This window comes from Salvelinus fontinalis, chromosome 2 (genome assembly GCF_029448725.1).
Source record: "Salvelinus fontinalis isolate EN_2023a chromosome 2, ASM2944872v1, whole genome shotgun sequence".
Classification (NCBI taxonomy): domain Eukaryota; kingdom Metazoa; phylum Chordata; class Actinopteri; order Salmoniformes; family Salmonidae; genus Salvelinus; species Salvelinus fontinalis.
Window position 1 is genome coordinate 70,421,400 of NC_074666.1, and position 23,716 is coordinate 70,445,115.

Consider the following 23,716-nt stretch of genomic DNA (forward strand, 5'->3'; position numbering starts at 1 on the left):
CTTGTTTCATAGAGGAAAATTACAGGCATTGGTGACAGTAGAAATTTAAATAACATCTTATTCTAGTTCTGTGGTTGTTACTACTATAACTTAAGTTCATTATGTTCATATAACCATCTCACCCCTGCTACACTCACACCCATTGGTTATTGTCATATCTAACCCCAGACCCCTTCTCTGACTGTGTCCCAGGTTCTCTCTGCTGGCGTTCTCTGAGGGAGTGAAGGTGTGGCGTCTGGCACTGCAGGAGCCTACAGAGGAGGCATGCCGCGACGCAGTGCAGTGGGCATATCAGCTCAACACCCATGGGGGAACCAACACTCTGGAGGCCCTGCAGGTGACGGGTTTAACCTCACTAGAGTATGTGGGACGCGTCCCACCTCGTCAACAGCCAGTGAAACTGCAGAATTGTCTGCAGAATTGCAATGGAACGCAAGCTAACTATCACGTGAACGCGCGTGGTCAGCTCATGCCTCTGGCAGACCTCTGACTCAATCCCCACTCATTCGCCCCCACTTCACAGTAGAAGCCTCAAACAAGGTTCTAAAGACTGTTGGCATCTAGTGGGAGCCTTGGGAAGTGCAATATGACCCATAGACACTGTGCATTCGATAGGCAATGAGTTGAAAAACTACAAACCTCAGATTTCCCACTTCCTGGTTGGATTTTTTCTTTCTCAGGTTTTTGCCTGCCATATTAGTTCTGTTATACTCACATACATCATTCAAACAGTTTTAGAAACTTCAGAGTGTTTTCTATCCAAATCTACTAATTATATGCATATTCTAGCTTTTATGGCTGAGTAGCAGGCAGTTTAATTTGGGCATGCTTTTCATCCAAAATTCCCAATGCTGCCCCCTACCCTAGTGAAGTTAAGTAATAACTGTCATGTTATAACCTCCATATGTATGTTGCCCAGACTGGGTGAGGGTTTGATGATAGTGTGGTCCTGTACCTGCTGTTCTTGGTACATGGCATATGTCATGTTAACCAATTATGTTTATATATGTCATGTTATAACCTCTGTTTGTATGCTCCTTGTCATGTTATAACCTCTGTATGTATACTCCTCAGACTGGCTGTGGGTTTGGGGACAGTGTGGGCCTGTACCTGCTGAGTGATGGGAAGCCAGATTCCAGCTGCAGCCTGGTGCTGAAAGAGACGGAGAGACTGACCACAGGGAACCACATTACTATTCACACTGTCTCATTCAACTGCACAGACAGGTCTGACTATATGATTGATGGCTTTGTACATTGATTGATTTGTACATTTAATCTATTACACGATGACGCTCACTATGACCCTCTATTACACTTCTGACAGCCCAGCCAATGACTTTCTGAAGAAACTGGCCCACCAAACACCAAACTCAGTGGGCTGTTGGAATCGGGCCTTAGGGATGGAGATGTGAGTAGACACACACGCACACACAAACACACGTACGCATGTATACACACCTGAGCGTCATAGCCTCTGTGCTATTAGTCAAACACTGAACCAGCTTTCCCTGTCTCATACCAGTCAGGGGTACGAAGGATGAGTACACAGTAGAGACAGATATTCAAGTTTGAGGGACCTATTGTGAACTGATTCCAACAGGAACCTACCCTGCCGGCCCTTGAGGGAGATGACTTGAGGAGACTGGCTCAGGAAATTGACAAACTGAGACATTTCCGGAAGCAGGCACAGGTCTTCAGGTTTGTCTTACAGTGAGCAAATGGGTTAAATGTAGCATAAAAACTGTTGTCCATGACTGACCTTGACCTGTTTTTGACAGGGAAATCATTTTGGAAAAGAAGAATCCAGAGGAAACAACAAGAATCAACCAAACAGACTAGATTACTGTAAACCCAAGAATTTGACTTCAATGATTTTATATACACATTTGTAATTCAGATTTTCAATGACTAAATAAATATATGAAGAAAGTAGTTGTTAAGAGATTAAAACTGGTGTGCATGAATTTTGTCGGATTAACCATATACTGTACACAGTTCTTTTTGACCTAATTTGGGTGTGCAGTATGCTTTGTTCAGATTGACAAACCTCTGCTTTTCTTAATTTAAAACTAGAATGCTTAGTTGCTACATTCATTTTTTACTTATAAATTATTTCTATATGTACCCATTGATTCTTGAAGAATATAATTTATAAATACCTCATGAGCTTACTTCAACTGTCATACCCATCAGAAAGCTTGTTTTACTCCAATGTTTGTAAAAAAAGAAAAGAAAATGTGAACAAACACTATATAGCCTGAAGAGGCAGGGTTGACCACTTTGGTATTGTTTCTCTAAAAACAGCTAATAACCTTATTGTGTTATATTGTTTCTATGTACCAATGAACATATCGGCATGAATAAAACAAATGATTCCATGATGTCTGTTATAAATAATATGAACATGTCTAATATGAGCATGTCTAAAATGAACATGTCTAATATGAGCATGTCTAATATGAGCATGTCTAATATAAACATGTCTAGTATGAACATGTCTAAAATGAACATGTCTAATATGAACATTCCTAATATGAACATGTCTAGTATGAACATGTCTAATATAAACATGTCTAATATGAACATGTCTAATATAAGCATGTCTAATATGAACATGTCTAAAATGAACATGTCTAATATGAACATGTCTAATATAAACATTCCTAATATGAACATGTCTAATATGAACATGTCTAGTATGAACATGTCTAAAATGAACATGTCTAATATAAACATGTCTAATATGAACATGTCTAATATGAACATGTCTAGTATGAACATGTCTAATATGAACATGTCTAATATGAACATGTCTAAAATGAACATGTCTAATATGAGCATGTCTAATATGAACATGTCTAGTATGAACATGTCTAGTATGAACATGTCTAGTATGAACATGTCTAGTATGAACATGTCTAATATGAGCATGTCTAATATAAACATGTCTAGTATGAACATGTCTAAAATGAACATGTCTAATATGAACATGTCTAAAATGAACATTCCTAATATGAACATTCCTAATATGAACATGTCTAGTATGAACATGTCTAATATAAACATGTCTAATATGAACATGTCTAATTTGAACATTCTAATATGAACATGTCTAGTATGAACATGTCTAATATAAACATGTCTAATATGAACATGTCTAATATGAACATGTCTAGTATGAACATGTCTAATATGAACATGTCTAAAATGAACATGTCTAGTATGAACATGTCTAAAATGAGCATTCCTAATATGAACATGTCTAATATGAACATGTCTAATATGAGCATTCCTAATATGAACATGCCATGCCTAATTAATAAACACATAGAAGCACAAACAAACTGCAATAATATCAGACACCATCAGACACCTACTTACAGTACTGAAAACCCAATCATCCCACATTTCATCAGGATCTTTTGACAAGTCAACACAGCTTCATACTGTTCACTTCCCAAGCACTGGGTTGACACACATGACACATTACAATGAAAGAATGAGGGTTGGGAAAGCTTTCCCAGTAAATATGACATTTTAATGGGTAATGTGCAGTTGCTACATCCATTTTGGACTTGTAAATTAATTATATGTATCCCATTGATTCTTGAAGAATATAACTTAGAAATGTCCAATGAGCTTAGTTCAACTGTCATACCCCATCAGAACCCAAAATATAAGCTTATTTTACCACAGTGTTTGTAAACAAAGTAAATCTAAACAAACACTATACAGCCTCAAAACATAATCAAACTATAATGTTGACATCATGAATAGCCAGTCCTGAATTTGAGAGTGGTTACATTTCTCTAGTCCTGACCCTCAGCTTTTTACCAAAACATGAGCTGGGAAAGTGTTTGGTATTGTTTCTACCGCTGATTGCCTGATTGACGCTTTAAGGTGTTACCGTTTCATCAAGAAGCAAGCAGCTGAGCCAGCACTTACAGAAGGATGCTGGGGAGTTGGGTGGGCGTCAGAGAGATTTGAGGAGAAGGGTTGACGCTTGAGAAGTGCAGGGTTGAGACAGGACATGGGGAGGGTTGAGACAGGACTAGGGGAGGGGCGAGGTTTGTGAAGGAATGACGAATAGGTATTCTGTACATTTGCTGATTTTGTACCTGTGAAACATGATCTTAGTCAGAGCGTGCGCGTTTCATCCAGACCCTACGGTAACGCGTCTCAGGTGAAGCCACAAGTGATTGTCAGGCAAAGGTTGTCAGCGTAGACTGCAGGGACCTGCGAGAGGGGTGTCAAAATATAAAAAGGGGGATCTTTTAATGATATGTATTCAATGGACATAAGCAGATATATGACATTACGTTGAAAGGTACAGTAGGCCTATTTACCAAAGTCGTTTTAGTGACATAATTTACAATGGAAAGTAATGTGGCAACCAGATCCGCGCATCACTGGGTAGGCCTATATTTTGGTTTATTCAGAAGGTTGATGGGATATTGTATGTTTCTTTTAAGACCGTTGTAAAATATGCAATATAATTGCACAGAAAAAAAATTACATTTAGAATCTGCGCATTTTGGCTGTAGGTCAGTGTTAGAAACCCATACGTTCAACTCAACTTTGTCGTAGGAAATCACCAGTGTAGTATAGAGAAGGAAATAGTATCACGGAACTAGTATTTTTATGTGACAATTGAGATAAAATAACTAGAGGTTGACATCCGAATAGACAATGGCACATGGTGTCTGTCTGTATCTGCAGCGGTCTCCGCAATGACTCATTGTACAGACTGACTCACAGTCAAACTTGTTTTAGTCCTGTACTTTACTCTATTGATTACTCAGTCAAATGAATTAGTATTTCTTTGTTATTTTTTATAGTCTGGTCATGTAAATGAATTGGCAAAGAAAATGTTATTAGTTATAGCCGATGAAGGTGGCTACCGTGTATCTTATGGAGAATAGCTGTAATGATGAGGTACCTACCATTTGAACCCCCTGTCCCTCACAGGGTTCCGAATTCCATCTATCCCAGAAGGAGTCTGAATGGAGTTGTGTGGCCCAAGTATGAAGGACATCGGAGGCTCTCTGTGCCAGGTAGAGCAGCTGCCCTACCCCTGTGTCCCCCTGCCTGACCCAGGCAGTGCTGGGTGCCGTATACAGGCTAATAGACACCTCCACAACCACCACCTCAACCATCAGCTCCAGTCCTGGGTGAGCCGGCCAGCCCCAGACCTAACCTCTACTCCAACTCCAACCTCCCGACACAGGGCCAACGGGGTGGTGGGTGCCTGTTGCAGCAGCCCAGAGTGTCCAGCCTCCCGCCTGGATGAAGTGACTGATCAGGCCTTGAGAGGGGCAGGGATGGGGACAGGCAGGGTGCTGGTGACCGGGGGAGCAGGGTATTTCGGGTTGAGGCTGGGGAGAGCTCTGGTCAGCCAGGGAGTGTCTGTAGTGCTGCTGGATCTTCACAAGCCACAGTGGGATACTCCAGATGGTACTGTCTTCCATCAGGTAGGTAGAGTAGACGCACTAGTCACTTCGGGGCAAATCCTAACTTTCAACTTTCAAATGTTTACTTAGTATGTCACTGTCATCAATGCTTGACAAAGTAAAAATTTGACTTAAGTGGAAGTTAAGATTCATCCCCGGGGTACGCAACTCCAGTCCTGGATTTCCCAGGGTTTTGTTGCTTTCCTTTTGTTCAGTGGTAGAAAAAGTACTAATTTGTCATACTTGAGTACAAGTAAAGACACCTTAATAGAAAATGGCTCAAGTAAAAGTGAAAGTCACTCAGTAAAATACTACTTGAGTAAAAGTCTAAAAGTATTTGGTTTTAAATGTACTTAAGTATCAAAAGTAAATGGAACTGCTAAAATGTACTTAAGTATCAAAAGTAAAAGTATAAACCATTTCAAATTCCGTATATTAAGCAAACCAGATGGCACAATTAAAAAAAATATATATATTGACGGATAGCCAGGGTCATACTCCAACACTCAGACATAATTTACAAATGGAGCATTTGTGTTTAGTGAGTCCGCCAGATCAGAGGCAGTAGGGATGACCAGGGATGTTCACTTGATAAGTGTGTAAATTGGACCATTTTTCTGTCAAAATGTAATGAGTACTTTTGGGTGTCAGGGAAAATGTATGGAGTAAAAAGTACATTATTTTCTTTAGGGATGTAGTAAAGTAAAAGTAAAAGTTGGCCAAAATATAAATAGTAAAGTAAAGTACAGATACCCCAAAAAACAACTGATGTAGTACTTTAAAGTTATTTTACTTAAGTACTTTACACCACTACTTTTGTTTTTGACCATTGTACCTAAATGATTACTAGTTTGAAAGTCCCCCTTTGTTAATATCGTAATTGAAAAAGTAAAGAGAGAGAACACTGTATGTTATCAGGGGGATACATTGAAATTCAAGTGTCTTTAGTGTAGTATTTCTCCTCATATACCCCAGGGTAGACGGGGCTAATAAGGTTGGGTATACATGGCTCAGGTATAAAGACACAGGTAAGTGATCTAGTTGAGGGTGCCAGGTGTTGACTAGGACAGAAGGAGGCTGGGGCTCTGATTCAGGTTTCAGGTGCAGCCTTCATGGCACTTTAACTTAATTGTACTTACTAATCATTGGCTAATACATGGACATAGCATGTACTATATGTTCAAGCTGTCATCTTACCCAACAAGATAGTTCACCTTGAAAAGAAGGTGGAGAGTTCCATAGCAGACTGGATGAATTATGTCAAATGTTTCCTCACATTACTGACACTTTAATATCAGAGCCGCTCTTTCTAATATGAATACAACAAAAGGTTGACTGTTCCTAACATGAGACAGTTAAATCTGATGCTTTATCGTACTGTTATATTACATACTGTATAACAGTGAAGTACAGTCATAGGGTAGAGGAAAAAACACAGCATATCATTGTCTTTCATAATACTGATTTTCTCCCCTTGCAGAGCGACATCCGGGACTATGATTCTCTGTATAAGATCTGTGAGGGGGTCGACTGTATATTCCACACCGCTTCCTATGGGATGTCAGGCCCAGAACAGGTGAGTTCCTGAACAGATGGAGGGTAGAATTGAACCCTTCTACTTCCTTATTCATTTAGCTGACTGGGAATGTAAACAATTCAAAAACCATCACTCATAGTCGCTGGTCTCCTGTAACACTGTTCCAAGAATACAGTACAGAGTACATTTTTTGTCTTAAATGCAACGACTTGAGTGGCGTGTGACAGAGATGGAAGGGATGCCTGTCTATGGGTTCCAGAGTAGGATAAATCATAACATACTGAATGGAGGCTTTGTTAGTGAAACTCAATTGTTCACATTGTAGTATCACCTGTGTCTCTTGTCCCTCTCTGCCTGATACTGAGTCTCTCTCACGCTCTGAAATATTTACAGTCAGCTAGGAGATGATTATGTAACTTAGAAAGCTTGTCTGTGTGTTTGGCTGGTGGGTAAGGACAGGCTGAAGGTAGTGGTCATATAGCAGGAGATTTACTAACTTTTTGAAGTGACTTTATAAAGGGTGTCATTACTTTAAATAGATTTTTCGTTTTTTATTTCTCCTTTATTTAACCAGATAGGCCAGTTGAGAACAAGTTCTCATTTACAACTGCGACCTGGCCAAGATAAAGAAAAGCAGTGCGACAAAAACAACAACACAGAGTTACACATAAACAAACATACAGTCAATAACACAATAGAAAAAGCTATGTACAGTGTGTCAAAATGTAGAAGGGGAGGTAAGGGAGGTAAGGCAATAAATAGGCCATAAAGGCGAAATAATTGCAATTAGCAAGAAGATAGATAACAATATTGGGATGAGGTAGTTGGGTGTGCTATTTACAGATTGGCTTTGTACAGGGACAGTGATCGGTAAGCTGCTCTGACAGCTGATGCTTAAATTTAGAGAGGGAGATATGTCTTCAGCTTCAGTGATTTTTGCAATTCGTTCCAGTCATTGGCAGCAGAGAACTGGAAGGAAAGGCGACCAAAGTAAGTGTTGGGTTTGGGGATGACCAGTGAAATATATCTGCTGGAGCACATGCTACGTGTCGGTGTTGCTATGGTGACCATTGAGCTGAGATAAGGCAGGGCTTTACCTAGCAAAGACTTATAGATGACCTGGAGCCAGTGGGTTTGGCGACGAAAATATAGCGAGGGCCAGCCAACGAGAGCATACAGGTCACAGTGGTGGGTAGTATATGGGGCTTTGGTGACAAAACGGATGGCACTGTGATAGACTACATCCAGTTTGCTGAGTAGAGTTTTGGAGGCTATTTTGTAAATTACATCACCAAAGTCAAGGATCGGTAGGATAGTCAGTTTTACGAGGGTATGTTTGGCAGCATGAGTGAAGGATGCTTTGTTGCGAAATAGGAAGCCGATTCTCAATTGAATTTGGAGATGCTTAATGTGAGTCTGGAAGGAGAGTTTACAGTCTAGCCAGACACCTAGGTATTTATAGTTGTCCACGTATTCTAAGTCAGAACCATCCAGAGTAGTGATGCTAAACGGGTGGGCGGGTGCGGGCAGCAATCGGTTGAAGAGCATGCATTTAGTTTTATTAGCATTTAATAGCAGTTGGAGGCCACGGAAGGAGTGTTGTATGGCATTGAAGCTCGTTTGGAGGTTTGTTAACAGAGTGTCCAAAGAAGGGTCAGATGTAAACGGAATGGTGTCGTCTGCGTAGAGGTGGATCAGAGAATCACCAGCTGCAAAAGCGACATCATTGATATTTACAGAGAAAAGAGTCGGCCCGAAAATTGAACCCTGTGGTACCCCCATAGAGACTGCCAGAGGTCCGGACAACAGGCCCTCTGATTAGACACACTGACATCTATCTGAGATGTAGTTGGTGAACCAGGCAAGGCAGTCATTTGAGAAACCAAGGCTATTGAGTCTACCGATAAGAATGCAGTGATTGATAAAGTCGAAAGCCTTGGCCAGGTCGATGAAGACAGCTGCACAGTACTGTCTTTAATCGATGGCGGTTATGATATTGTTTAGGACCTTGAGCATGGCTGAGGTGCATCCATGACCAGCTCGGAAACTAGATTGCATAGTGGAGAAGGTACAGTGGGATTCGAAATTGTCGGTGATCTGTTTGTTAACTTGGATTTCGAAGATTTTAGAAAGGCAGGGCAGGATGGATATAGGTCTATAACAGTTTGGGTCTAGTGTGTCACCCCCTTTGAAGCGGTGGATGACCGCGGCAGCGTTCCAATCTTTGGGGATCTCAGACGATAATTTATTAGATTTATAGGTGGTGCCAGTGTTTCCTAGCCTCAGTGCAGTGGGCAGCTAGGAAGAGGTGCTCTTGTTCTCCATGGACTTTAGTGTTCCAAAACTTTTTGGAATTAGTGCTACGGGATGCAAATTTCTGTTTGAAAAAGCTAGCCTTTGCTTTCCTAACTGACTGTGTGTATTGGTTCCTGACTTCCCTGAAAAGTTGCATATCGCGGGGGCTATTCGATGCTAATGCAGAACGCCACAGGATGTTTTTGCGCTGGTCAAGGGCAGTCAAGTCTGGGGTGAACCAAGGGCTATATCTGTTCTTAGTTCTACATTTTTTGAATGGGGCATGCTTATTTAAGATGGTGAGGAAAGCACTTTTAAAGAGCAACCAGGCATCCTCTACTGATGGGATGAGGTCAATATCCTTCCAGGATACCCGGGCCAGGTCGATTAGAAAGGCCGGCTTGCTGAAGTGTTTTAGGGAGCGTTTGACAGTGATGAGGGGTGGTCGTTTGACCGCGGCTCATTACGGACGCAGGCAATGAGGCAGTGATCGCTCAGATCCTGGTTGAAGACAGCAGAGGTGTATTTAGAGGGCAAGTTGGTCAGGATGATATCTAAGAGGCTGCCCATGGTTCCGGATATAGGGTTACACATTAGTTACACATTACACATTAGTTCCCACACAAACAGTGTTAAAAGTTATTCTGTTCTGTGTCTCACAGCTGAGGAAAGAGCAAGTGGAGTCGGTCAACGTCGGAGGGACGAACAACGTCATTAATGGTAACAAGCTCCCCTCCCTCCTCCCACCTTCCTCCCCTCCCTCCTCCCACCTTCCTCCCCTCCTTCCTCCCCTCCCTCCTCACCTCACTCTTCAACTATTGTCACACTCATCAACTTCCCCTCTCACACAGACAGGTAGACCATTCCTTAGATTAACAACACATTCTTTACATTACATACAGTATTATCTTTGCACAACATACTGTATGTAAATACATTTTCATAGGCACAAGACGTCCTAGGAGGTGAAACATTTTTGGCCCTCCTTCACAATAATGTGTAAACGTTTGGCCCCTATGATAAAATAGTGGAAGAGACCTGTTGAAGGGCTTCTAATGGGGTGCAGTGTAACAGGACAGTCATATATGAGTAGCCATATAATGCCAGCTAAATGTAGTTGGAGGTGGTGTAGAACAGTCTCTTGTCCAAGACCTACAGACGTGTGTTAACTCCCAGAGCTAATGACTAGGCTTGAGCTCAGTGGGCTAATAGGCTTTTGAGTCATGACCCAGGTTTAGAATATTAAGTAAACTCCTAAATAAGAATTCGTTGTCAGTTAAACGACTTGGCCCAATGATAACCCTGTGTGTGTGTGCTTGTTTCAGTGTGTGTGGAGAAGGGCATCACCAGGCTGGTCTACACCAGTACGATCAACGTGACGTTTGCTGGCAAACCCATAGAGGAGGGCGACGAGGACTCATTGCCCTGTGTGCCCCTGGACATGGTGAGTAAGAACAGGATGTCCCAATGAGGAGCAGCTTTACTGTAGCCTGGGTAAGCCAGACTGAATGATAGTGAGTGCAGCATTCTGTCTGCTTTACCCAGGCTAGCCTTACTGTGTCTATATAGAATAAGTGTTTGCTCTGGGTTGATGAAAACACAACGTATGATCTTTTTTCATAGTTTACTTTTCATGTGGTACATACAATTGGTTAAAGGACTGGGCACCTTTGCTATGTGATGTTTTACAGTAAACCTTGAGATTGAAGCTGACAAGGTGTACATGACATCCAGAACCAGGCTGATAAAGGAAGCTCATGAATGTAATCTTCTCCCAGAGCTGCTCCTTCCAGCTTACATGGCTGTGCATGACTGTATAAGTCCCGCATGAGTAGAGTTACACAGTTTAGGATAGCTTGGAGGCCCAAAGCCTGTCAACCTGACGCTGGCGGGGTGTGTGTGAGAGAGAGTGAGTGTGTGTGGTGTGTACAGTATGGGTGTCACACCTCTGACATGCATCTATCTTGCAACCTCTTCTGAAGGACATACAGGTAACTGCCCAAATAAAGGAAACATCATAAATGTGTTAATTAATATACTGCCATCAAAACAGCTCTGCATTTTTATACATGACCCTAAGCATGATGGGATGTTAATTGCTTAATTAACTCAGGAACCACACCTGTGTGGAAGCACCTGCTTTAAATATACTTTGTATCCCTCATTTACTCAAGTGTTTTCTTTATTCTGGCAGTTACCTGTACTTTCCTCAGCAGCAGCAGTAACAATGAATAGGTCCTCTGATGGCTATGTCTTAGGAAATAATAAAACACATGGATTGATATGAATAGATATGATGCGTTCTGCTGTCCCAGCACATAGACCACTACTCCAGGACCAAATCTATCTCTGACCAGATGGTCCTAACAGCCAATGGACGCTCACTCAAAGGTAAGAGAGACCCTAGAAATAGAATGAAGATATACAGTATTAGATCTATTATTATAATTATGTGTCTATGGCAGAGACACTGTGACTTTGTATGGCATGGTCTTGAGGTGATAGGATGGGGGGTTACTTACAGCATCAAGACAGTGATGATATCCTCAAATGGAAATGATGTGTTCAGGTCATTGACATTGTCTTATGATTCTCAGTGTGTATGAATGGATGCTGTATGTTCCACAGCCAAACTCTGTGTGTGTGTGTGTGTGTGTGTGTGTGTGTGTGTGTGTGTGTGTGTGTGCGTGCTTGTGTGTATTTGTGAGTGAGTGAGGTTGGCATGGAAACCAAGCTATCCATGTGTGTGCAACCTAATCCATCTGGACCTGCTGACACCAGTTCAATTTAAAGCTGGAAAGCACAATGCCACTTGAGACTGGAGAGCAGTGTTCACCCGACACCGTTTTGTCTCAAGCAACACACACACAGGGATGTACTTACACACAGAGACACACAGTTAGTAGCAGTAGTACCAGACATGCAGTACAGACTCTCGTCACAGATAGATGTCACATACATACTTACTGTAAAACTGACAGTCAGAGTCACAGGATACATTGATAGACACAATGTATCCATTAACATGAACCCATGTAGAGTTCGTCTCTCTCAAAGATGTGTAGGAATTCTCTTACTGCATTAGTGTGATTCCAGTGAGTGCTTGGTTAAATAGGTGTGATGCCTTCAGCCCCTCCTTGGGGGAAACCTAACCCCCTATCAATGACCACTTATTTATATTAAATGAAACTAGGAGCATGGTGCTATGTCATTATATACTCTACTGGACCAGTCATGCATTTATTAAGACGGGATGTAGAGGAAATGTATTAACACTGGAAGATGGGTTCAGGTTGAAGCAAAGGTTAGCATATTATATATGTTGATGAACTATTACTACTACTTATATACAGTATTACAGTAACCTACATACACTTGCATAGTACACTATCTTGCAGTTAAGTGGAATTTACATTTCTAGACTCAGTTACAAGTAATTACACGGTGGAGTAACTCATTTGTAACAAACTTTCAGTGGTGCCAGATTTAGTTCATTATTCAATGCCATTCTCTTCTGTGAAGGTGGGGGTCTCTTGCGGACCTGTGTCCTGAGACCCTCAGGCATCTACGGGCCAGAAGAGAGACGACACCTACACAGGGTTATGGTGAGCGTCCGTACACCTACCTACCACATAGAATCACAATGAAAAGAACTGAGACATCTCTACATTCCACCTGATTTGTCACTTTCCATCGAAAACGGCGGCACCATAGGGATAAATGTCTGTGTACTATTTAATTGTGTGGGTGACACAATAAAATGACAGCCCAGTCTCATTGCCCTTCTATCAGGTATAGAGGTTCTCTTAGGGTTTAGATCCTTGGCTGGCAGAATGTGTACCTGGTGAGGATATATTATTCATGGATCCTCTTAAGGTATCCTGTTTCCCCCCTCTCTCTCTCTCCCCTGGGGAGAATGAAGGGAAGGAATACTCTATGCTGGGCTGGGTAGAACAGGACTGGGATGTTGCAGTTCCCGGTTCACTATGGGGACAGCTGCTTAGAGGCTTTTTAATCTTTCTTCCCCTAATACAGTTTACCTCTCCCCTCACTCAATGTCAGACCATTGTACACACACGAACCCATGCATGCCTTGATACACGTACACAACCCCAAACACACTCCCATGAGAACAGACATACTCTCAGCACAATACAGTCTAACCTGAATTCAGTTGAATTATCAACCCGCTCTCTCTCTCTCTCCACTTCTCCTTCTCTCTCTCTCTCCCCAGGTGAATGTGGAGCGCCGGTTGTTCAGTTTTAGCTTTGGAAACCGCCAGGCCAAGATGAACTGGGTCCATGTGGACAACCTGGTGTTGGCCCACGTCCTGGCTGCTGAAAGCCTCACACCCAAGAGGAACTGTGTGGCTGTGAGTTTACTACTACTCACCATCTCCATGGATACCAATGATCGTTTCAGCACTTGTTTGTTCTACTTTCAAGTGGAATTTGTACACATTGTACATATTTAGGCCTGTGTGTGTTTGGGGTGGGGGTGTATACATAGTAATATCAACCTTTCTCCCTCAGAGTGGACAGGCCTACTTCATCAACGACGGGGAATCTGTCAACCTGTTTGAATGGTTAACACCACTGGTGAGTAACTCTATATTCTTTGGGTGATTAACACATATAGTTTATTTTGTCTTGGTCTTTGATATCCTCTCTGTCTTTCCCCTCCTCTCTAGTTTGAGAAGCTGGGGTATAGCCGGCCGTTGATACACTTGCCTGTCTCACTGGTCTATTCAGCAGGTAGGAGACACAAACGGGAACGCACGCACGCACACAAATACCCACGCTGCTGTAACAGGACGCTGATCATGCCCAACACCAGCCACAATCTGTCAGGATACACACCAGTTTCATACTTGCCAAACTGTTGTAATAGTATGCTGCTCGTAGCTCAGACCTGCCACGCTGCTGTCTTCCTTCCTCATCTGGGGTGTGTATTTCACAGCCATTCTGATGGAATGTTTACACCTGGCTCTGAGGCCAATAGTGGAGATCCCTCTGCTCTTCACCAGAAATGAGGTAAGCATACAGCTATGTATCTACAGTACCTATCTACTACTTACCTACCTATCTATATGTACCTGCCTGCCTGCCTGCCTGCCTACCTACCTACCTACCTTCATAGCTCTTTCTACACCTAACCCCTCTTCTCACTTCCCATGTTTACTCTGCCTTTTTACCCATTCTTCTTCATTCCTCCTTTCTCCCTTCTCAGTTTTACATTGCAGCCGAGCACTGATGTGAGGACCAACCTTCCTCACCACACTTGCAAGAAAACGTTGTTGAGAAATATGCCATGTTTTCCAGTGTTACATATTCAGTGTATTAATTAAGTGTAACTGTCACGGCTCTCGTCGTTATGAGGATCGGACCAAAGCGCAGCGTGGTAGGTGTTCATGATTTTATTTGATCACAAAACACTCTAACAAAATATAGAAGAGGGAAAACCGAAACAGTTCTGTATGGTGCATAAACTATACAGAAAACAACTACCCACAACTAAGGTGGAAAAACAGGCTGCCTAAGTATGATTCCCAATCAGAGACAACGATAGACAGCTGCCTCTGATTGGGAACCACATTCGGCCAAACACACAGAAATACAAAACATGGAATGCCCACCCCACATCACACCCTGACCTATCCAAATAGAGAAATAAAACGTCTCTCTAAGGTCAGGGCGTGACAGTACCCCCCCCCCCCCCCCCCCCAAGGTGCAGACTCCCGGCCGCAAACCTGAACCTATAGGGGAGGGTCCGGGTGGGCATCTACTTCGGTGGCGGCTCTCTAAGGTCAGGGCGTGACAGTAACAGTCTCTTTCCTGTCACATACTCGATACAAAGAGCAAACACATGGAAGGGAGAACATTTTGAATTTACTTAGACCTATCACTCTGTTTGAGTTGTAAAGATCTGAAGTTTTTGCATTCTGGGTCATGGTGACATGTCTCAGTCAGTGTAGAACCCCACCGGGCCACGGTGGCAGGGTCGTTCCACAAAATGAGTACCTTTGATATTTTAAGTAGAAATTGTGCACAAATTTGAAAGCCATGAAGTGCCCTTCAATATTGACCACGTGGAATATTCAATAAATCTGATTAATATTTTTGAATAAAGACTTACTAAAGTGCTACAATTCTGCATTTGGGCATGTCCCTCTTTGCATCCTCTGTGACTTCTAGGAATATTTTAACACACTTAATCCCAACATTTATCCAAGTTTTCACCATCATTGTAAAGCCGTAGTTATTTTGTTGGTTTGACAAAGTCACTTCTGAAGATTATTATTTATTCATGTGCTTATTGATCCATTTTAAGGTTAAAAAAAATCATGTCCCTAATCTTAAGGTCAACCCTGTTACGTGAACTGAACTCTCGTTTTAATATGATGAAACAATTCATTTTTAAAAAACTTTTTCAAAAGAAACGTTGAACATCTAATAGTCAAATCATAGTGTAAAATCAGGTAAGCTGGTTCTACCCTTTTTATGACGACACAGGATATGACCCAGATGCAGACACGGGAGGAGGATAGTACCGTCCTCAGATAATTTATTAGGAGTAATTGTAAGTAAACATTTCACTGTAAGGTCTACACCTGTTGTATTTGGCGCATGTGACAAATACAAATTTATTTGATCTGGAGGGGGGTGGAGACAAGCACAAAGACCGGTGTGATACTTACAGATCAAGGTGTGATACTTTTTGGGCATTTTCTGGTGTTTTGTGGTGGAATACTGAGCGGGTTGAGCATTAATACGTCAACCTTGTTACCCATAGAGAGACAGGTTAGAAATGTTTTAACAATAAATAAAAAATTGTGAAACTTGCATTCAATTGCCCCTCCCTGTTGCACCCAACAAGCTTCCATTTCCCTTGTCACAAGTCGTCAACCCTGTTTCGGTCAACCCTGTTACTTTATTTAGCGCTTAACAGGACTTACTATAGTATTTTATTTATTGAACCTCTTGAGATGGGAAAACAATGTTTTTTTATTAAGTTGAACATGTGCTCTTTATGACAGAATGTTAAAATCAGGTGATATATATATATATATATATATATATTTTGTTACTAAGTTATATTACCTAGAGACATCTAATTGGTGGAATGACCTGACAGCGTAGTGCGTGCGTGCGTGCGCGCGTGTGTGTGTGTGTGCGTGCGTGCGTGCGTGTTTGGGTTAAGGGGAGCTTGGGTTACTAGATCCTTCATTAGATTCTGGTTTGTCTCACGGAGGCTTCATTAGGGAAGTATTTTCCAGGCGCACCGACCCCCCTTCCTTCCTGATCCTATCTCTTATACATACGGTTTATTATGGATCAGGGTCAATCAAAATGATAGATTTCATGAATTCACAGCTTTGGGTGTTGGTAGGTGGAGAAGCGATGCTTCTTTACACTGTTTGCCAGGAGAGGTACTGATGAGCCCATTTAGAAGCAGTCAGGAGAGGAACTGATGAGACCATTGAGATGCAGTTGAAAAAAGTCGATCTGTTACTGCAAACAGCAATAACTGCCCAGAATGTATAGGCACCCTCCTTCTTACCTTCTGTGTAGCTCAGTTGGTAGAGCATGGTGGTTGCAATGTCAGGGTTGTGTGTTTGATGCCCACTGGAGACCAGTATGAAAATGTATCCAGTTGCTCTGGATAAGAGTGTCTGCTAAGTGACTCAAATGTAGATGTTCTCTCTCTTTCATGGATATGATTGAACTGGAAATGGCTTATGTCAAACAGACCTGGGGTCAAATACATGTGTATTTGAATATCTGGTATTTAAAATACTTTTTCTGTGTACTTTAGTATTTTCAAATACACATCGCAATACAAGTACTTTTATTTTAGTATTTGAATGGTAATTTGTAAAAACCAAATAGTCAACCAAATTTGTAACTCAGCAAAAAAAGAAACGTCCCTTTTTCAGGACCCTGTCTTTCAAAGATAATTCGTAAAAAATAACTTCACAGATCTTCAGTGTAAAGGGTTTAAACACTGTTTCTCATGCTTGTTCAATGAATCATAAACAATTAATGAACATGCACCTGTGGAATGGTCGTTAAGAAACTAACAGCTAATAGACGGTAGGCAATTAAGGTCACAGTTATGAAAACTTAGGACACTAAAGAGGCCTTTCTACTGACTGAAAAACACCAAAAGAAAGATGCCCAGGGTCCCTGCTCATCTGCGTGAACGTGTCTTAGGCATACTGCAAGGAGGCATGAGGACTGCAGATGTGGCCTGGGCAATAAATTGCAATGTCCGTACTGTGAGACGCCTAAGACAGTGCTACAGGGAGACAGGACAGACAGCTGATCGTCCTCACAGTGGCAGACCACATGTAACAACATCTGCACACGATCGGTACATCCGAACATCACACCTGCGGGACAGGTACAGGATGGCAACAACAACTGCCCGAGTTACACCAGGAATGCACAATCCCTCCATCAGTGCTCAGACTGTCCACAATAGGCTGAGAGGCTAGACTGAGGGCTTGTAGGCCTGTTGTAAGGCAGGTCCTCACCAGACATCACCGGCAACAACTTCGCCTATGGGCACAAACCCACCATCGCTGGACCAGACAGGACTGGCAAAAAGTGGTCTTCACTGACGAGTCGCGGTTTTGTCTGACCAAATGATTCGCATTTATCGTCGAAGGAATGAGCGTTACACCGAGGCCTGTACTCTGGAGCGGATCGATTTGGAGGTGGAGGGTCCGTCATGGTCTGGGGCGGTGTGTCACAGCACAGACTGAGCTTGTCGTCATTGCAGGCAATCTCACCGCTGTGCGTTACAGGGAAGACATCCTCCTCCCTCATGTGGTACCCCTCATGCAGGCTCATCCTGACATGACCCTCCAGCATGACAATGCCACCTACCATACTGCTCATTCTGTGCGTGATTTCCTGCAAGACAGGAATGTCAGTGTTCTGCCATGGCCAGCAAAGAGCCCGGATCTCAATCCCATTGAGCACGTCTGGGACCTGTTGGATGGGAGGGTGAGGGCTAGGGCCGTTCCCCCCAGAAATGTCCGGGAACTTGCAGGTGCCTTGGTGGAAGAGTGGGGTAACATCTCACAGCAAGAACTGGCAAATCTGGTGCAGTCCATGAGGAGGAGATGCACTGCAGTAATTAATGCAGCTGGTGGCCACACCAGATACTGACTATTACTTTTGATTTTGAACCCCCCCCTTTGTTCAGGGACACATTATTCCATTTCTGTTAGTCACATGTGTGTGGAACTTGTTCAGTTTATGTCTCAGTTGTTGAATCTTGTTATGTTCACACAAATATTTACACATGTTAAGTTTGCTGAAAATCAACACAGTTGACAGTGAGAGGACGTTTCTTTTTGCTGAGTTTATTTTAAAAGATTTTCAAATAGTTATTTCTAATGCTATTTTTCAAATACCTGGGTTAAACACATGGGATAGTATTTAAGTCAGTGTATTTAAATGTTTTGTATACTTTCCAAGTGTACACTGAGTGTACAAAACATTAGGAACACCTGCTCTTTCCATGACCAGGCGAATCCAGGGGAAAGCTATGACCTCTTTTTGATGTCACAATCAGTGCTGATGAAGGGGAGGAGATAGGTTAAAGAAGGATTTAACCTACCTTGAGATAAGTGAGACATATTGTGTATCTGTATGTATGCCGTTCAGAGGGTGAATGGGCAAGACAAAAGAAGATTTGGGGTATGGTAGTAGATGCCAGCCGCACCGATTTAAGTGTCAAGAACTGCAACACTGTTGGGTTTTTCATGCTCAACAGTTTCATGTGTGTACCAAGAATGGTCCATAACCCAAAGGACATCGAGCCAACTTGACACAACTGTGGGAAGCATTGGAGTCAACATAGGCCAGCATTCCTGTGGAACGCTTTCGACACCTTGTAAAGTCCATGCCCCGATGATTTGAGGCTGTTCTGAGGGCATAAGGGCAATAATTGTTTTATACACTAGTGAACTTTCAAATGCATTAAAATATTGAATGACTAGTCTTTTCAAATGAAATATATCTGAATACTTACTTCAAATGTATGTGAAAGTTATTGAGATAGTTGAAATAATATCCTGGTCCAGGAGCTGCTTCAGTCAGACATTCTGGCGGCTGCCACCGGGAGATCGATAATTGTCCTGTGAATAAAATATTAGCCTGTTGTGTGTATTTCTCCTGGAAGGGTGGGATGGAGTAGGGAGAAGTTGCCCCATAATCACTGATCCAGGGTCAGACATTATTTTACTCCTCCTAGGATTGTCTGTGACTTACAGTAAGGTAATCCTAGATCTGTGGTTAGAGCCAACATCTACCTTGATTGACTGGGTCAGGAAGTTCAACACTGGGGACACAGGAACTGACCTCATTGCAGGCTCAACTCCAAGTAGTTCCCTTGCTTTAGGGTTATCTCCTAACCTGAACCATTACTGGACAACATCACTACTCTGCGCAACGGTCCTGTTGCTGGGCTAACAAGAGACAGCAGTCAGTGGTCCGTCAGAGACAGACAGGTGTACAGAGAGACATACATGCATACATACATACAGTCTCCAAAGGGTAAATCCATTTGAATTCAATCGCTGTTGTTTTAAACACAACTTTCCATACATGTTAGCCGATGGAAGAAGTGGTCAGAAAGTGACTTTTTAGACATGAATACCAAAACATTCAAAAGATCCACTACATGACCAAAAGTAACATTCCAAAGGTGTTCAATGGGGTTGAGGTCAGAGCTCTGTGCAGACCAGTCAAGTTCTTCCACACCGATCTTGACAAACAATTTCTGTATGGATCTTGCTTTGTGCATGGGGGCATTGTCATGCTGAAACAGGAAAGGGCCTTCCCCAAACTGTTGCCACAAAGTTGGAAGCTATAGTTTTAAGATTTCCCTTCACTGGAACTAAGTGGCCTAGCACAAACCATGAAAAACAGCCCCAGACCATTATTCCTCCTCCGCCAAACTTTACAGTTGGCACTATGCTTTGGGGCAGGTAGCGTTCGAAGTGTGATTCATCACTCCAGAGAACACGTTTCCACTGCTCCAGAGTCCAATGGCAGCAAGCTTTACACCACTTCAGCCGTCGCTTGGCATTGTGCATGGTGATCTTAGGCTTGTGTGCGGCTGCTCGGGCATGGAAACCCATTTCATGAAGCTCCAGACGAATAGTTATTGTGCTGACGTTGCTTCCAGAGACAGTTTGGAACTCGGTAGTGAGTGTTGCAACCGAGGACAGAAGATTTATATGCGCTACACGCTTCAGCACTCGGCGGTACCGTTCGGTGAGCTTTTGTGGCCTACCACTTCGTGGCTGAGCCGTTGTTGCTCCTAGACGTTTCCACTTCACAATAACAGCACTTACAGTTCTAGCAGGGAAGAAATTTGACGAACTGACTTATTGGAAAGGTGGCATCCTATGACGGTGCAACGTTGAAAGTCACTGAGCTCTTCAGTAAAGCCATTCTACTGCCAATGTTTGTCTATGGAGATTGCATGGCTGTATGCTGAATTTTATACACCTGTCAGCAACAGGTGTGGCTAAAATGGCCAAATCCACTAATTTGAAGGGGTGTCCACATACTTTTGTATATATAGTGTAAAAGTGTTCAAAGTTAAGTCCTTTTGCATACCCCACCATACCATGAGACATCCATGTCTTCATCACTAGAAAAGATAAACGGTTGAGATTGATATTATTTAAAAGCTCATGAACAGGATTTCAAACTATTTAATAATTTCTTTCAAAAGTATAGTTTTTAATGGTGGGCACAACACAAAAATCTCAGATTATGTAAATAGGGTCTAACCGCAACATATGCAGATATTTAGACAATTGACATTAATGGTTCAGAAATTGAAAAAAATATTATTAAAAAAAATTTTTTTCAAGAAATTATTAAATAGTTTGAAATCCTGTTCATGAGCTTTTAAATAATATCAATCTCAACCGTTTATCTTTTCTAGTGATGAAGACCTGGATGTCTCATGGTATGGTGGGGTATGCAAAAGGGGGCAACTTGGATCACTTTTATATCTTGAATGTTTTGACATTCAGGTTCAAGAAGTCCCTTTCTGAGAACTTGTATGGAAGGCAAATATGTATGGAAGGTTTCATTCACAAAAGGGGTGCTGTCAAAAAGTGAATTCAAATGGATTTACCCCAGCGTGACAATAGGAAACTTGCTGAATCTCTGTGTTACACTGAGCCACCGGGTTTGTCTGAGAGCTTCTGTCACTACAGGTATTTTCCATGCAGACATCGTATCCTCCGTGCAGTAAGGGGATATAGGGACTAGCGAGACATCCTTCACACGGGGTGGCAGGATGTTGGTAAACTGAGGTTATTCAAAGACATTAGCATGGAGTCAAACTCCCTTGAAGCTCCAGAGCTCCTAACCTGCCTCCCAGGCTGTACTGAGCACTATGCCCATCTCAGTGCACCCTGATTGGGCAAGAGTGAAGGAGTGCTGTTGAGTTTGTTAAGCTGCCTTCTTGGCAAGGAGGCGGGGGCGAGAGACAGGGGCACAGTACAGACCACTAACAGTCTTCTCCTTAACAGCTTGTTTAACTCTATTCCTTTAACTGGGTGTTGGGTGCCAGTCTGTTTCTGCTTTAACCAACGGGTCAAGTCTTAACAACCAAGACAGTTAACTTTGTTGAATGCAGAGACAGTCAGGTACCTGGCAACCATTTCCCTGAATCTTTTCTGCATCCTCCTAGGTGAGGAACATTGCAGTGAGCCACACCTTCAAGATCGAGAAGGCCCGTCGAGACCTGGGCTACTGCCCCAGACGCTACAGCCTGGGGGACTCAGTGGACCAGTACATGCGGTCCCGACCATCCCGCTCCAGGCCCTCCCCCCTAGGCCCCTCTCAGACTGTTCCCCTGCTCCTGGTCCTTCTGCTGGTGTTGGGGTTCAGCCTGGCTGTCCTCCTGCATTGCGCCTGGCTCTGGGAACACTAGGTAGCTACTCTGGCTAAAACTTAAGTAACAGCCCACTAAGACCCAACCTAAATCTTAACACAGCTAATACACTCACTAACATGTTTTATTTGTTAGCCGCCTTTCTGGACACCTATGGTCTTGGCCTTACGTCAAGCTAAAAGCAATGATAGAAAGCATGCATAGTGTACATCTAGATACACATAGAAGACCACATGAATATACCACATACTGTTGACCTAATGCTAGCAACTCCGCCCTTCTATAATGTTTATCATGGTATATCATGTTATCGTACTCGACTAAGGCTGTAGATGGATGATGATCAAATGTGTAGTATGTAGAATATTTGAAATAATATGGTGCTTTGTTCAAACCCTATTGCCTTCCATAGGGCGGAGTGTATCATATATCTGGGTTAATTTTCTTGAGAAATAGGTTCTTATATTGAATCAGAGAATCATAATGTGAATACAGTACAGTGCTTTAATATGGTCATAAACCTATTGACCATTCCTTAAACGTATTTTGATTCTATAGCAGTTTTGTGTAGATGTGTGTAGGTGTCAGTTTATATGCAAGTACGTCATACCAGACTTGCAAAGTATTAGGCTACTACATGGTATGACTTTCTGTGAAATTAGAAATTAAACATTTTATTGGACTGAAGTGAAAACTGAAGTTTTAGTACAAAGGATTCCTCTTTGCATTGATGTTTATATACTGTATAGATATATACAGTACCAGTCAAACGTTTAGACACACCTACTCATTCCAGGGTTTTTCTTTATTTTTACTATTTTCTACATTGTAGAATAATAGTGAAGACATCAAAACTATGAAATAGCACATATGGAGATCAACCAAATTGAGAAGACCGCTGTGTCTTTGTGAAATGCAGAGTAGGTGAACGGATGATCTCCGCATGTGTGGTTCCCACCATGAAGCATGGAGGAGGAGGTGTGATGGTGTGGGGGTGCTTTGCTGGTGACACTGTCTGTGATTTATTTAGAATTTAATGCACACTTAACCAGCATGGCTACCACAACATTCTGCAGCGATACGCCATCCCATCTGGCTTGTGTGTAGTGGGACTATCATTTGTTTTTCAACAGAACAATGACCTAACACACTTCCAGGCTGTGTAAGGGCTATTTAACCAATAAGGAGAGTGATGGAGTGTGGCATCAGACGACCTGGCCTCCACAATCCCCCAACCTCAACCAAATTGAGATGGTTTGGTTTGGGATGAGTAGGACCGCAGAGTGTAGGAAAAGCAGCCAAAAGTGCTCAGCTGTTGGAAAAGCATTCCAGGTGAAGCTGGTTGAGAGAATGCCAGGAGTGTGCAAAGCTGTCATCAAGGCAAAGGGTGGTTACTTTGAAGAATCTATAATCTAAAATATATTTTGATTTGTTTAACACTTTTTTGGTTACTACGTGATTCCATATGTGTTATTTCATAGTTTTGATGTCTTCACTAT

At 42.4% G+C, this 23,716-nt stretch overlaps 1 protein-coding gene across 2 annotated transcripts; it reads left to right on the forward strand.

Moving 5' to 3' along the window:
• The first annotated feature begins 4,215 nt into the window (after nt 1-4,215).
• Nucleotides 4,216-23,716, forward strand: sdr42e2 (short chain dehydrogenase/reductase family 42E, member 2). Of its 2 annotated transcripts, none has more exons than XM_055884127.1 (12): nt 4,216-4,329; nt 4,971-5,473; nt 6,933-7,028; nt 9,947-10,004; nt 10,610-10,728; nt 11,600-11,675; nt 12,807-12,889; nt 13,519-13,656; nt 13,817-13,882; nt 13,975-14,038; nt 14,244-14,317; nt 22,014-23,716. In XM_055884127.1, the coding sequence occupies exons 2-12, from the start codon at nt 5,006-5,008 to the stop codon at nt 22,254-22,256; spliced, it is 1,485 nt and encodes a 494-aa protein (XP_055740102.1). In that variant the 5' UTR covers nt 4,216-4,329; nt 4,971-5,005; the 3' UTR covers nt 22,257-23,716. The 2 variants fall into 2 exon arrangements, with proteins under 2 accessions (XP_055740102.1, XP_055740111.1); XM_055884136.1 differs by lacking the exon at nt 22,014-23,716 and adding an exon at nt 14,514-14,982.